Source organism: Typopeltis vanoorti, chromosome 12 (assembly GCF_054136105.1).
Source record: "Typopeltis vanoorti isolate ZY-2024b chromosome 12, IOZ_Tvanoo_1.0, whole genome shotgun sequence".
NCBI classification, from domain to species: domain Eukaryota; kingdom Metazoa; phylum Arthropoda; class Arachnida; order Uropygi; family Thelyphonidae; genus Typopeltis; species Typopeltis vanoorti.
The window spans coordinates 45,249,745-45,266,186 of NC_143560.1; the positions used below are offsets into that span (position 1 = coordinate 45,249,745).

At 34.2% G+C, this 16,442-nt stretch overlaps 1 protein-coding gene across 1 annotated transcript in view; it reads right to left on the reverse strand.

The window, feature by feature from the left end:
- The window catches only part of pod1 (coronin), a 434,089-nt gene that overhangs the window by 150,440 nt on the left and 267,207 nt on the right, over window positions 1-16,442 (reverse strand). The window contains exon 14 of the mRNA XM_090401146.1: window positions 4,952-5,215. Within this exon, the coding sequence (XP_090257272.1) occupies window positions 4,952-5,215 (264 nt within the window). The remainder of the gene's footprint in view (window positions 1-4,951; window positions 5,216-16,442) is intronic.

Genomic DNA, 16,442 nt, shown 5'->3' on the forward strand with positions numbered 1-16,442 from the left:
TCATGCCTTTGCTAACCACATACTCTTATCTAACTTCCAGGGATGAACTTCTTCAAATATTTCACCAGCATCAATCCTATAAAATCCTTTAAGTAACTTAAATGTTTCTATCATATCCCTACCCTTTTTCACTTATTAGCCAACTTTTGCAACCCACAATCCTTCAATCTATCCTCAGAGGGAACATTCCACAGATCACTCACTATCTTAGTCACTTGCCTCTGAAGCCTTTCCACCACTTCCTCATCCCAAAGAAACCCAGGTGACCAGACCTGAACATAGCGATCCAGATGTGGCCGTATCAAGGCTTTATAAAGAGGAATGATAACTCCCTAAGTTGTTTCTCAGTCAGACCACACTACAGTGAGAAAGCACGCAGGCATCCGGCATTATTGTGAATTGGCATAAATTGAACCGTCGTAAACCGAGGGCTGCCTTATATGTATATAGAATTTATTTAAGAGTACAAACATCATATTCAATTTTGATATCAGGTTTAATGCTATTTCCTTCATGTGATCCATATAAATGATGAATGCCAGCCTGGTTGGTATATATCCACTCTCAGTCAAAGGGCTGCAAGTTTGAATCCTGCCTTGGACATGGATGTTTATGATGCCCTTTACCCATACATTCATGCATACAAAATATACTCTCCCCCAAGATGGACCCAGACTTCACCATGTTAGAAGTAGACCCCCCCTTTTCTATAAAAAGGGAGAAAGGCATTCCTCAGCATTGAGAAATAAGAGGCTCACCTCATAAATGATCAATAATAGTGGAGATAATGTGCACCCCCTGTCCTACATCAGATTTGATATCAAACCATCTTCCTGTACCTCTGATTCTAGCTTCAGGCTTACAGCTCAAATATAGACTATATACTGCTTGATATAATGTCTTATTTACACCAAATAATTGTAGCATTTCATGTAGCTTTTCACTTGGCACCTTGTCATATGCCTGATTTAAAAAGAAATCCCTGTTATATTCCATTAATTCTCAACTATTTGTCTTAAAGGGAAAATCAGATCCTGATAAACTTTATTTTTTTATGAAATGTCACATCACCTATAACACTACAGTGCCCTGTATAGGTAAGTGATCAAGAAGAATGAGATGGCCTATTGATATATTTCTTAAAGAGTTGGAGGTTGTACTTGATGGGAAAAACAGTATGGGAGAGATTGTTCCAAAGAATAGAGGTCGATAAAATGAAGGAGGATGATAAGACAGTTCAGTGTATTTGAAGCTGGACAGTGCATGGGTGTGCCAGTGGCTGCTCTAGTTCTTCTATGGTTAGAAAAAAAGTGGAAGAATGGTAGCAGCCAATTCAGAGGAGCAATGTCCACGAATATCTATAGAATAGACACAGTATTCAAACAGAGCATCTATGATAAAGTGACTGCAGGAAGTCTGAGAGGGACTGGTTGTCTATTAATTGGATTGCCCTCTTCTGAATATCAAGAATTCCGAGAGAGGTCTTGGGTACTCTACCCCAAATGTGAGAACAGTACTCCAAAGTTGGACAGATCTGAGACTTATAAAGCGTCAGGAATTAAGAGGAAGAGAAATAATGCTTAGAATGGAAAAGAACACCAAGCTTTTCAGAGGCTAAGGAGGCTATGTAAATAATGCTTGTACCAGGATAACTGAATGTAGCAGTTAACACAAGAAGAGAAAGTTGATTCTTTAAAGGAAACTGGAACATTAGCAAATAATGAGAAGAGATGAGGAAGGATTTTTCTTGCAGGTAACAATCCAGGCTCGAGTTTTTTTAGCATTGAAATTTCTTAAGTTAGGACAACTTATGGGGTAAGGACTACCCCATTTGAGGATGTTGAGGCATTTAGGGTTTAAGCCACTTATTGTGGAAGATCTTGAGGCAACTAACATTAGGATCTATATAACCACAGGATCTATTGAATGAGGAAGAGGAATGAAGAGTACTGTCATTGGCAAAACTGTGAATTGGATCTGAAGTTAGAGAAAGCAGATCATTGATGTAAAGGAGGAAGAGTGTGGGTAAGAGCACAGAACTCTGAAGCATGGCAGCACTGATAGGAAAATCTGATGATAGAAAGCCATCTGCAATGGCACAGAATGAATGACCAGTGAGGAAGCTGGCAATCCAATCACAGAGCATAGAAAGGATACCATAAGAAGGCAGTTTGTTCATAAGATGGAGACATCGGTACTAGGCATGATTAAATGCCCTAGAAATATCGAGAACGATAACATTAGTTTTTTCAAATCCTTCCATGGCTCAAGTCCAAAGGTGGATGAAATTACTAGGAGTTTGGCTGTAGAATGAAAATAGCAGAATCCATACTGGTAATTGCTAATTAACTGATGATTCTCCAAGTAATGAAGAAGCTGGTTGTTGATAATCTTCTCCATCACTTTTGAAAGAAATGAGGCAAGAGCAATGGAACGATAGATGGATGACTTTTGTCTCCCCTTCTGGATACAGGCTGGATGTGGATGGACTTGCTTCCATGCTGTTGGGTAAAATATGAAAATGAAGTGGAATATGAAAGTTTATACAGATGATACAGGATGGATGTCAATTCTGGAGCCCAATCCTTGAGCACAGACTGGTCTTCTCCAAGTTTCCATGACAACTTTTCTTAGCCTCTTCTCAGGTATGCCTAAATCTTAGCAGAAACATTCAGTAGAGACCTTCCTCTGTAGATATTATGAGAGCTCTATTTCAATTATTTGGAATTTTATCATCTGATCAGACCTTCTGTACTTATGCAATGTAGCCACTGTAAAGCTTTATACCTCTGTATTTGAATATTTCTGGTCAAACATTGTCTATTCTGGCTATCTCTCAACATTTTAGGTTTTTGATGGTTTTTTTCTACCTCAAATTATTTATATGTACTCTTGATTCCATTTTTCGTGACTGTTTTCTATCACTGTGCTGTCACTTCATATTTCATCTATATATGTGGAGTAATTACTCCATATATCTAGAATATCTTTAGTTTTGATGTCATCTTTATCATCTCTAATATTCCTTTCATAGTACTCTTTCCTCAATTTCTAAGCTTTTTTCAATAGCCTCCAGAATTTTTTGCCATCTTACTGATATTTATTTTCTATGTTCTTATCAAAGTCTTCCGATGACTTTTGTTTAGCTAGTTTTACACATAGCTTAGCTCTCTCACATTTTTCTCTGTATCCTTTAGGGCATCTACCGACTTATTTGCTACACACTTTCTTCTTTTCCTTGACTGTCACTTTAACTTCTTGAGTTTACCATGGATTTCTGATTTTTCTATCCTTGCACACAGTCTCACCTCACCACATGCCTTTCTGGATGAATCAGTCAATGTTTTCTGCAGTGTTCATTATTTTCAAATTCTTTCTTCTACATATTATATTACTTTTTCTTTGTATATATTATATTAAACATAGAATTAATTTTTGCTCTAAAACTAAGTGAGATCATACAGAAACACCAATCTGAAAGCTGCGACTTTCAAAAAATAATGTTTAAAAAATTAGTATGCATTTAAAACATTAATGATCGCCCATGACATTATAACAAGAAAAAAACAAAGTGAAACAATACTGTTACCCTAAATATGAAGGACTACAACAGAAAATGCTCAGAGAAGATCTTATACATGCAAATTATTATGCCTAATAAATAAATACATATGTATAAGGGAATAGCTACAATAAACTGAAACAGTAAGAGATATATGCATTTTAATGTAATTAAGTATATTATGCATTTTAATGTAATTAAGTATATTATGCATATTTAATGTATTTAATAAGGCAAATTAATATTTAAAAATCTCACAAGTACTTCATCTTTCTTCAAGGCATTATATTTAGAAACAATGAAAGTATTAATTCTAATAGAAACTTCTCCTTGCAACTATGGGAACTAATTAAACTATGTTTTGTTACTTTTTTTTTTTTTTTTCAGTATGAAGAAGGGAGTGATGCAAGGCTGCTACTCCCCTTATCTTTCTCACCTTTTTAACTTCCTTATAGATCTTATTAATAATGCACTCTGAAAAAAAAAAGGTACAATGATAAGTGCAGACACATTGCTCATAAATATGCATAATGACATAACTACAGATGCTAAACATGTTATTTCAGGAATGTGGTGAAGTGGTGGACAAGGATAACAAAAAAGAAATCATATCAAAAGTTCCTGAAAAGTAAATCAGTAGATGTCCAAAAAAAAACAAAGACAAAAAATGTAAGAAAGCTAAGGAAGCTAAACAAAAGTCATGGGAAAATTTTTGTAAGCTGACAGAAGATAAATATCATGAAGTTTGCCCTGTACATTGAAGAGCTTTGTACTGATTCAACTCATCTGAGCAAAATCTATATCATCATCTTATTCAAACTATTTATACCTACAGATAACATTTATGTAGCTATAAAGAAATGTAAAGGTAATGATTAATGGTTTAATTAAACCATCATCATAATCTCCCTGACTTCCAACAACAACCTCTGGATCAGCATGTGTTTCTGGTCAATCTTGCAACTGGTTCATTTTTATACACCCTTGATGAATGCAGTTGTCAGTGACATTTTTTGTATTATGCCAAAAAAGTGGGGAGGATGGGAAAGAAAAGACAGAAACTGAGTTTCTAGAGTAAAAAAAAAAAAAAAACTTCTGCATTACTCCTGCACTCTTTCAGACAATAAATATACTGTTAGGATTAGGGCCTGCAAGAGGGTAGCACTTGTCAGCTGTCTCTTCACTTGATGAAACTTATAATTATTGATAGTCTTGAGCCAGCTATCTCTGATTGGCTACCAGTAGGGAATGAATTGCTCCCTCAGTCTCCAAAAAAAAATGCCTTTCAGTTATGTAACATTTGAACCTGGATGATAAAATGCAATCAGAATTAAGCCAATGAGTTTTAAAAATATTTAAAAGTTCTTAAAATGCATTTTAAGTACTTACTTTTTGAGGCACCTGTGGCTTTGAAAAATTAATATGTTCTTTCTCTGATGTATCTTTTACAATCAATTTTTTTCTAGAGAAATCTTGTTCTAAATGTGATGTATTCTGGGCAGGTCTTTCCTCTTGGCATTCCTGTCCTACATTATTATCTTCCATCCGAGGTGATTCCTTTGAATTTAAACATGGTCCTGATCCTAAATGATGACTGAACTTTGTCAGCTTATCTAATTTGTGCTTCAGAGGATTCAAGCTTATTTTCTTCAGCTACTTTGAAAAAGATTTCAAAATACAATCAATATAACAATTTATATTTTGTACTTTGTAAAAATGTAAATTATTCAAGAAATTCACACATATTTTCTAACTATAACATGGTATGAGAACAACTCATTGTTTATAACCTGAAAAAAAAAAAGTTTGCTTCTGTTTGAACCTTAAATTTGAAACTCAGGTTATCAATCCCAGAAACTCAAGAAAATTAATGTAGAACACACACTATTTCAGACAATAAAACATTGTGTTAGGGACCACGAGATGGCAACACTTGTCAGCTTTCTCTTTACTGGATTCCATTTATAATTAGTGATAGTCTTGGGCCAGCTATCTCTGATTAGCTACCAGCAAAAAGTGAACTTCCACCTCAGCCTCCAAAAAGTTATACAGAGCTAAAACAGGCTTGCCTACTTCCTTTGGGGGAATAAAAGGTGTTAGTGTATTTATTTTATTTTTATGTACTTCTGCATTAGGCTAAGTTAGTACTATCTGAAAAATGCATATAAAGATGCCTTTCAATTAGATGCAACATTGGAACCAAAATGATAAAATACAACCAAAATTAAGTCAGAGTTTTAAAGATATTTAAAACACACAAAAAGAATGCACAGTTACACAAAGCAAAAGTAAGTTTTCATTATTTCACTTCAATATTAGCTTCTTCCAAATCATTGTTGCAAGATCTTTTTCTACACAGCCCCCACTCCTTTCAGCCTTTTCAGCCCCACTCCTTTTCAATATGTGGTTGTGTTATTAGAAGGCAAGATTACCTATCCTCTTTGCACCTCATGGCGTATAAGACTGAGATCAATCTTCCCCAGTTATCTAATTATGTTTCTCTCCAACTCTTCCAACTAGCAATCTCTCTCTCTCTCTCTCTTTCTTTTTTTGTCATTCTTTTCCAAGTCAGTGTAGGCCTTGCCCTTTTAACTTTTTCCTCTAGGATCCACCACATCAAAGCTACTCTCTGAGAATATACAAAGCTTAAATTTAAGGCTCTGTGTGTTTTCAGTACTATATGCCCAGATAAAGCAGGAAGGGAGGGCAAAAGCCTAATTACCCTTCCCAATAAAAATTTCCTGATGATACTATTCTTTGTTAATGATGTGTTTTTTCCATATTAACACATGCCTGGATGCTCTCAACATATTTTTAACACATCTAAACAATCAACATCTCAGGTTCCCATTCACATTATAAAAAAAGAAATTAACAACAGTCTTCCCCATCCCAGACACTTTAACCACATGCCAGCCTGATGGATCCCTGGCATTCTCTGTTTACAGAAAACCCACACACACACCAGTACACACATATTCACAAACAGTCACCCCCCCACCTGCCAACAGTATGGGATTATTAAAACTTTATATAACAGGACTAAGTTAATTAATTTAGATAACAGTGTCCTCTCTACAAAACCTTCTTAGCTGAAAAATATTAAAACCACAAAACCATAACATCCCCCAACACTTCCTCTCCAGAACAGAAACTACACTAAAGCTATCACCATTTCATATATCCAAGGTACATCTGAAAAACTAACAAAAATCCTAAAAAAATAATCTTCCAACCACTTACAGATCATATAAAAAATTAGCATCCCTTATCTGTTTCACCAAAGACCAGCCACAGTCCCTAGACCTGCCAGATGTTTACCAGGTCCCATATAGTTGTAAACTATACTACTATAGCCAAACAGACAGGATAGCTAACGTCAGAATTTCTGAACATAAGGGCTCTATCTGTTTTCACCACTAAGGCCACTCTACCTCCATCACAGCAAATATAAATATGAAAGACTTTTCCTTGAATCTACTTCTGCCTTAAGAAACTACCTAACCTCAACGCTCTCCAGCCAAAAGGCTGTGAGTTCGAATCCTGCTATGGGCATGGATGTTTGCGATTGTCTGTGAAAATACTAGTTAGATACTAGTTAAAATACTACTGCCAACCACCACTAATGGCATTAGTGGTGGTGGGTGGTAGACAGCATTGGTGTAGATCAGGGCTATCCAACCTTAGGTAATCCGAGGGCTGCATTAGACAAAAAATTATCCGAGGGCAGCATCACAATGCATATCTAATAATTTGGTGAGCAGCAGAGACACAACCTCAAAAGCTGAACAAACGGACAACACTAATTGTGTGCTCATGTTCCTCGTGAGAGCAACAGTGCAAGAATGCTTCTTTGACACATCTAATATTTGAAAAACACGTGGGTATATAGTGATGTAAAAACACCAAATAAAATTATCAACATCAAGATTATTGATTAGTGATAGAATTAAAATATCTAATATACATTTGATTCAAATTGTTATTTTATTTTTTCGCTCATAAAAATCAAAACCCACAGGTGGGCAGCACAAAATCGCACTGCAGGCCGCATGCGGCCTGTGATTTGGACAACTCTGATGTAGATGATGATCATCATCTATGTTCATTGTATAGTTGGTGAATTGAGTGGTGGAGACAGAGAGTTCTAAAATAGGTGTCCTCCTCGATGAGTCTCTGGACTCCCTGGAGGTGTCATATAATAATAATAATTATTATTGTATAGTGCCTGTGTGAACATATCTTATTATATTTTGCTTCCTGATGAAGGCAATTTGACTTTGCCAAAATACTGGAAGTATTAATTAAATTTATTTGATATATTAGTCCATGTTGTAATTTCCTTAAAAACACAGTTATGAATAGCCAATATATAAGCTTTACTACCAGACTAATGTACTTTGGACGTGTTATGCAAGCAAATAAATCACAAGAAAAAGCAATTATTTTGAAGAAGGTTGATGGTACAAGAAGAAGAAGATATGAAGGAGTTGAATGGACAACACAAAGCAACTTACCAATATGAAATTCCAACTGCTGAAAGATGAGACCTGAGACTGAGTGAGATGGAGGGCCTATGTTCACAAGATCACTATGTCAAAATGATTAGATGCATATAACAATTTATAATGCAAATTATAATGGACAAGAAATTATATTCTTGTTTTAGTCCTTTACCCAAGCATAAACAAATTATATTTTTTGCATGAAGAATCTTTATGACTGGTCTATTTATATAAAGAAGCTATTTACTTCGCATCAATTACTCCCAGTATTTCATAATGCAAAGCACACTTCCTTTCAGACCTGTATATTGCTCTGTTTATGAGAAGCATCACTACCAAGATTGGTTTTGACCTTTACTGAGATATGTTTAAGTGCAGGGGGGGGGGGATACCTGTCCAAAAACTCTGAGGGATCTACAAGATCACTCTTAATTTCAATCAATGACCCTAAGGATTGCAATTAAACTCATTGTTCCTGACCTGAATCACTCCAGGAAACTCAGCAGTGGCCCATCCAAGTAAGTAAGCAAATCCAATGCTGAGCATTAATAAATGTCATTAGTGGGAGCAGCCAGATCCAGAAGACTGAGGTCTCATAAATGGGAGTAAGACTCAGGAAGAGGAAGATACCAATATTAAATTAACACAGAAGTCATATTTTTATATACAAATAGTAAAATTACATTATTAAAATACTTTGGATTAGAGAAAGTTGTAGAAAGTTTTTCTGCTCATTTACTAGATAAATTATAATACACAAGCAATTATATTTTTGTTTTAATCCTTTACCCAAGAGTACACAAACAGTGTTTGTACATTAAGCATCTTCAAGATATGAAGCAAACATTTTTGGATGTTATCTTGTATATTATTTAACATACAAACAATTTTTGTATGTTAAATTATGATAACATAATTTTATGTTATCAACCACAAACATTGTCTGTTTATGTTTGGATAAAAAGGATTAAAACAATAAAATAATTTCATGTCTATTATAGTTTATTTGTAGCCAAGCGGATAAACTTTCTACAACTAATTATTTTAATTTTTTTTTAACATTTGCTGGCCTGGTTGGCCGAGCAGTTAGTGTATCTGCCCTCCAGCCAAGAGGCTGTGGGTTTGAATCCCGCTGTGGGCATGGATGTTTGTGATTGTCTGTGGAAACACTAGTGGTGGTGGCAGGCAGTAGATGGCATTGGTATAGTTGTAGTTGGTGGACTGAGTGTGGAGACAGAGAGCTGTGGAGCAGGTGCCCTCCCTTGATGAGTCTTTGGACTCCCTGGAGGTATCACGTAATAATAATAATAATAAACATCACTTCCACACACAAAAGGCAGTAAGGCTAATAGCAAATAAATGCCATGTGTGAGCTGGGGTGATGAGCAATGTAATCAGTTGATATTCAACTTAAAATGCTGGAGGTTTATTCTTGGGGGAGTACTTCATGGGGGAGCAAGTTACCAATTCAATTGTAAAACGATGTTTGAATAGCTGCTACTCATGTTGCTGTAGGTTTAGCAGAAATGAGGACATAATGCTAGATCTACTGAACAACATCCATGGAAATATCTGCAGAAGAGATATAATGCATAAACCTGACTGAGGAGAGTCTATGTGAAAGGAATAGTTAAACCACCAAACTGCTTTCTTATGAATTTTCAGAGAAGTTTCTGTGTGGAAGAGGATATAAAGTTTTCTGGAAGCTGAGGATGCTACAGAAGTGATGTGATTATGGCAGGGAGAAAGGATCAATCCGAGAAGAGATATGTGATCTTGACTGTTAAGTTAAGCATTGTCAAGGGTAAGGGGAGAAAAACTAAATTTTTTTTTTTTTTTTTTGCAAGAAAAAAGACAAAACTGTATTTTGGAAACAATGAAAGTAACTAGGTTGTTATTGCCCAATTTCAAGGTGGTGTGGAGGTGTTGATGATTATGGCACTTATAACAGATGATCTTGAAGCTTGAGACATTTGAACATTACAAGGTTTGTCATATGTGTAGGATAAGTAGAAAGTGTTATCATCAGCAAAACTATGAATAGAGTTTGAAGTCAGTGAGAACAGGTCATGTATGTATATGAGAAAGAAGGTGGGTGAAATAACAAAGCCTTGAGGAACATTTACATTAACAGGAATAACTGAAGGGGAGAATATGTTCTGCCATTATCACAGAGAATGAACTGAGAGAAAATTGACAATCCAATTACAAGGGGATAAATACATACGATAAGATGCAAGATAGCAGTTTGCTGAGAAGCCCTCTATGTTAAACCCTATCAAATGTCTTGTAAATGTTGAGTGCAACAGCGCAATTTCTCCAAACCTTTCCATGGCATGTCCAAAAGTGGGTGAGGAGATCTGCTGTGATTCTTGATTAGTGAAATCCATACTAGTGGTCACTGATTAACTGATGTGTTCATCATAGAAAATCAGTGGTCACTGATCACTGATTTTCTATGATGCCAGTAATTCAGGCATCATAGAAAATGACTACTGATGACTTTTTCCATTACTTTACACAACGCTGATGTGAGAATAATAGGCTGATAGTTTGAAGGTAGACACTTGTAAACCGTTCTTTCACTTGGTCACAAAGTAAATTATATTTGACAAGAAATTATATTACAAAGATAATAAGCCAAAAGGCTATTTTACCGGCGAATTTGTTAATTGATTCCACCGATAGCTTTTTCGGCATTGAAACTCTATGGATGTCGATGGATTTCGACCCGAGTTTCGTACCCGGCTATAAAATAAAATGGGATTTACCATCTCCCGCTCAATTAAGAAATTATATTCTTGTTTAATTCTTTATCCAAATATAAGCAAACAAAGTCTGTGCATGAAGTATTTTCATGACTAAGCTAGCTGTAACTGAGGGTGTTAACTTCACATCAGTTGCCTCAGTATATGCCATAACGTATAAACATTATGGAAAGGGCCACTACCCAACAGCTTTAACCTTTATTGAGGTCTCAACAGTGGGAGTTAGCCCCAGGAAGATACCAAGACTGAATTAATACAGAAGTCATATATTTTCCATACACAAGTATCATGAGGCAACTTATGCGAAGTCAACAACCTCTATATACAAGTAGCCTAGTTGTGAAGATACTTCATGCACAAACTTTGTTTGTATACACTTGGATAAAGGATTAAATATGAATATAATTTGTCAAATATAAATTACTTCATAAATTATATTATGTGACACCTCCAAGGACTCATTGCCAAGACACTCTACTATACTCTCCTGCAACGCATTGCACTATCTCCTTACTACTTAATTCTCCAACTACACTACTACTACTACTATCAGTGCCATCTACTGACTGCCAACAACAACACTAATTATGGTCTGGAAATTACATGCATTTTCATGGCCAATTACCTCCATATGAGATTGGCTAACTAACCTTCGATTAAAAAAAAAAAAAAACTTTAAAAAATTCCTCTCTGATGAGATTAAATGCAAGTCAAATCAAAGGGCACAGTGTTCCATTTTTTCTTCCAATTGCACTACAGAGGAGCATTTGACAAGAGCTTTCCACAAATTCCTTTGAAAAAACTTTCTATGACTATCTCTGATCCAGATTGTTTGCTTATACTTGTATAAAGCATAGGTCGGCAACCGGTGGCCTGCGGGATGCATGTGGCCCAAACGTGCATTTTTTATCGGCCCATAAAAGGTTAACCATACTTACATGGCATGTATGTTGAATTATTTAAATAATACATTTTATAATATGAATAATAAATTAAAAATAATTTTTATGCCTATACTTCGCAACATCACCGTGCAACTTGGCACAAGTCAACTGTGTGAATCATCACGAGTGGGAGATAACAAAGGCGATTTCATCCGACGACAACCGAGATTTTGGCACACTTTTGCAGCTGCTAACTATGTCTGTTGAAGAAACATATGATGGAAGAAAATCTACATCATTATACATGTTGCAAATCTGCATCTACAGTTGGACAGCAAACACAAAAGGAAACTTTTGTTGGTATTATTGAAGATTTAAAACGGAATTTTCAACAAGATTTGTGGATTTTCGTAAAAATAGCATTGAAATGCGATTATTTTTGAACCCTTTTAATGTTGCCATTGATGACGTGCCAAACGAATTACAGATGGAATTTTTGGAATTACAACACAATGAAACATTAAAGAATGCATTTTTGTTAGAAAATATCCAAAACTTTTATCGATGCTTACCAAAAACTTTGAAGGATTAATCAGTTTCACAAAGAAGATGATAGTAGCATTTGGAAGCATATACATTTGCAAACAAGCTTTTCTGCCATGAGTTTTAGAAAAAATAAATTTGCTTCTCAACTGACTGACTGATGAATATTTGCATGCTTTAATTCGAATTTGTACCTCAAGTTATAAAGTAGATATAGATAATTTAGGTAAGGGAAAACAATCACATTAAGCAGGGACACACATATTGTGATGCAAAACTATCTAGCTTTGTTTTTATGTGATAATAATTTTTTATTGAGTTTCAATTTTATGCTTGTTTCATATCTGGTACTCTAAATATTTCTGTTTTATAAGGTAGGTATTATTTCTGGGAAAATTTCCATGTTACTCCTCTAAACAAAAATAGGCTAAAATAGGCTAAATAGTCATAAAAATAATAATCTGTGTTTTTTTAAGATTGATATAATAAGAATTGATAACTTAAGTATTTTTTTCACTCACTATTTTCTCTTAATTAAACACTTGTGGCCCAATTATTAAAAATAAAAGCTGAATGTGGTCCCCGAGTCAGAAAAGGCTGCCGATCCCTGGTATAAAGAATTACACAATAATATAATTTCTTATCACATATAATTTATTTAACAAAGTAGACATTTACTCAGGAAGAAATGAAAACATCCACAGAGAGGGAATTGCAACACAAAATGTTACAATCCCATCTCTGTGGATGCAATTCCCTCTCTCATGAAATGAAAAAATAAAAGATTTCTGTTATTCTGTAAACATAACTATTCATCTTGAACACCTCATTTTTCCATAGATCCAGATGGTATGATTAAAAATTGTATTGATTACATTCTAATCAAAAACTGAAAATCCTAAATCCAAAATGTAAGAACACTAAAGAAACCAGATTTTAACTCTGATTTACTAGCTGCAAAAATAAAGATGAAATTTAAAAATAGCAAACCAAATACTTTAAAGTTTCTTTAACTGTTTCTGTTTAGAAACAGAATTAAAGAAAATAATCCTTGACGATGCAGAAAATACAGGGAAACAGGGCAGAGCAGTTGTGGTAAATGCTGTAAGAAAAACACAGTACAACAATTAGATCAAATAATGAATGGATAACCAAAGAAATTCTGGAAACCTTAGAAGAAAAAAGAGCTGCAAAACATATTTTGAATTTAGAAAATACAGAGGAAAATAAACAACATTATAAAAGATTGAAAAACAAAATGGATAGAATGCATACATGCCAAAAATTCTTGGTTGGAAGAAAAAGCAAAAATATGTGAAGAAGCCTATAAAATGAATCATAGCAAGACTCTATATAAAATTATAAAAGAATTAACAAAAACACCCCAAAATGAACTATTAAAAGTGAAAGAACAAAAATAATATAAACTGGAGCAATTCAGGAGATTAAAAAAAAAAAAAAAAGGAAAGAAATTACCAGATACTTTTCCACAGAGGGAATAAGACTGCAAAAACACATAATGATCAAGCAAAAAATTGATGGCTACTATGCCAAGTATTTCCTGCATCAACTTTTAAACCAAATATTATATACTGATGAAATTCCAGATGCCTGAAGATAAGCATCATAAATCTTAAATCATAAAATCAATTGATCATAAATCAATTTTCAAGGGAGATAAAAGCATGCAATGCTTTTATCATGCAAAGCATGCAATAAAAGCAATGTCAGCTCTTTGCTTTATGCAGACGATGTCATACTTCTAAATAAATCCACCACAAGTCTTCAAGATTCCCTGACTAAATTGAATAACTGTTGTAATAGATATGGTATGAAGGTCAGCTATAACAAGACAAATATAATGAAAACAGGCAGAAGCACTGAAAATGTTAACTGCATTGTGAAGGAGAACCTGTGGAACAAGTAAAACATTTCAGCTACTTAGGCATGATTTTTAGTCATCATCATCATCATCATGCATATCAAGGATTTAGGCTAGCATGGCCTGTTCCGGCCTTAGAAGTCATCGTTGAATCGTTTAACAGGACATCCTGAGAAAGATTAGGATAGTCTATCAATTTTCTTTTTCCTAATGGCTTGTATTTTAAGACTTGTTTTGGTAATCTTTCTGTTTTCATTCTTTGAATGTATTCCATCCATTTATGTTTATATTTTTTAATTTTTTTCTATTACTGGTTCTTGGTTTAATTCTTTCATAATTTCTTCATTTCTTTTGTGATCAAATAGGGTATACTTTGCAATTTTTCTCATAAACATAATTTCTGCTGTTGTTAATTTTTTTTGTCTTTTTGTTTTATTGTGTAGATTTCGCTTCCATACATTAAGACTGGTAGGGCTAATGTATTGTATACTTTTAGTCTGGTTTGTTTTTGAAACTAGGTTTGGTTTAAATATAGAATTAAATAATTACACCTGTTATTTTTAAATATTTTGCAATTTTTACGTACATCCTAGGTAGTTAAATGAATTCACCTGTTCTAAGATCTTGTTATCTAATACTATTTTAGTTCTTACTGGATCTTGTCCTTTAAAGGCCATATTTTTGATTTTTCTGTTGATATTATCATACCATAATCTTTGGATATCTCATTTAGATCTAAAATAGCTTTCTGTAGTTTATCTTCAGAATTTGTAATTATTATTTGGTCGTCGGCAAAGAGGAGAGTGTTTAAGTTTACTGTAGGAGAAAGTTTAATTCCTTGATGTAAATTTTTATTCCATTTTATTATTATTTCATTTAAGTAGATATTAAAAAGAGTTGCTGAGAGGGGACATCCCTGTCGGACCTCTTGGTTTATCTCTCTCGTATATGATAGCTCATGATTTAATCTTATTTGTATTTGATTATTTTCATATATACTTGTGATAGCTTTTAGGATATTATTTGGTATTTGTCTTTCTTTTAATATGTTAAATAATATTTTTCTTTTAACTTTGTCAAATGCTTTTTCAAAGTCAATAAATGCAATATGTGTTTCTAAATTGTATTCTCTTCTTTTCTCTATTATTAATTTTAGGCAAAAGGCCAGGTCTATACATGATTGTCCTTTTCTAAATCCATTCTGTATTTCTAAAATAAAGTTTTTGGAATATTTCATTAGTTTGCTATTTAAGATTCAGCTATATATTTTGTAACAGGAATTTAGTATACTGATACCTCTATAGTTTTTAGGGTCATCTCTATTACCTTTAAAAAAAGGTAATAGAGATGACAATAGGAATCACATTTGCTTTTTTCCATTCTATTGGGGGATACCAGTTGAATAAATTTTATTTAAAAATAATAAGAGTCTTTCTTTGAATCTAGTTTCTGCATATTTATGATTTTTAGTGAAGATGGTAAATTAAATATGGAAATAGACAACAGAATCAACAAAGCTGGTATGGCAGGAAGTCAACTGAATAAATTCATATGGAATAAGACAGAAATTAGTGGGAACACTAAATTAGCTGTATACAAGACAGTGTTCAAACCAGTTTTAGCTTATGGATCTGAGAGCTGGGTCAGAAGTAAAACACTTGACCAAAGACTAGAGACTGCAGATATGAGAGTCCTGAGAAAGATTAGGAGCACGAACAGATGGCATCAATGGCAATATCATATTAAAAATGAGGATATTATGAAAGAATTTGACATTGTCAGCATCCAGGAATACATTAGCAGAGCTAATCTCAGGTGGTTTGAACACTGATACTTAAACAGAATGGGCAAGGAAAGATTAGCAAAATAAGTGTTCTCTGTCAGGAAGGCAGGAAAACGACCAAGAGGAAGACCAAGATATAGGTGGATTGATACAGTAAAAAGTGCCTTAGATGATAGAAATATAAGATCTGATAATTCTCATAGATAAGCTTGTACGTTGATTATGCATTACTAAATCACTTCAGGAATTGACAACGTATATAAGAATATAAATTAAATTACACTTTAATAAATATTTCCGATATTTCGACAATGTCATGTTGTCATCTTCAAAAGGAACTTGCAAAAAAAGGCAAGTGCACATAGGCACTACAACACAGTAACTGAGAATGAAGAGATGAAGCTATTGTTCTCCTAAAAGGCCTGATGGTGCCCTCTAGCAGGCTAAGTAGGTGTTCTTGGCTGTTGGGCTGAAAGTCTGCTGATGTAAGCCTCCCAAATTTGGGGCAGTCTCAA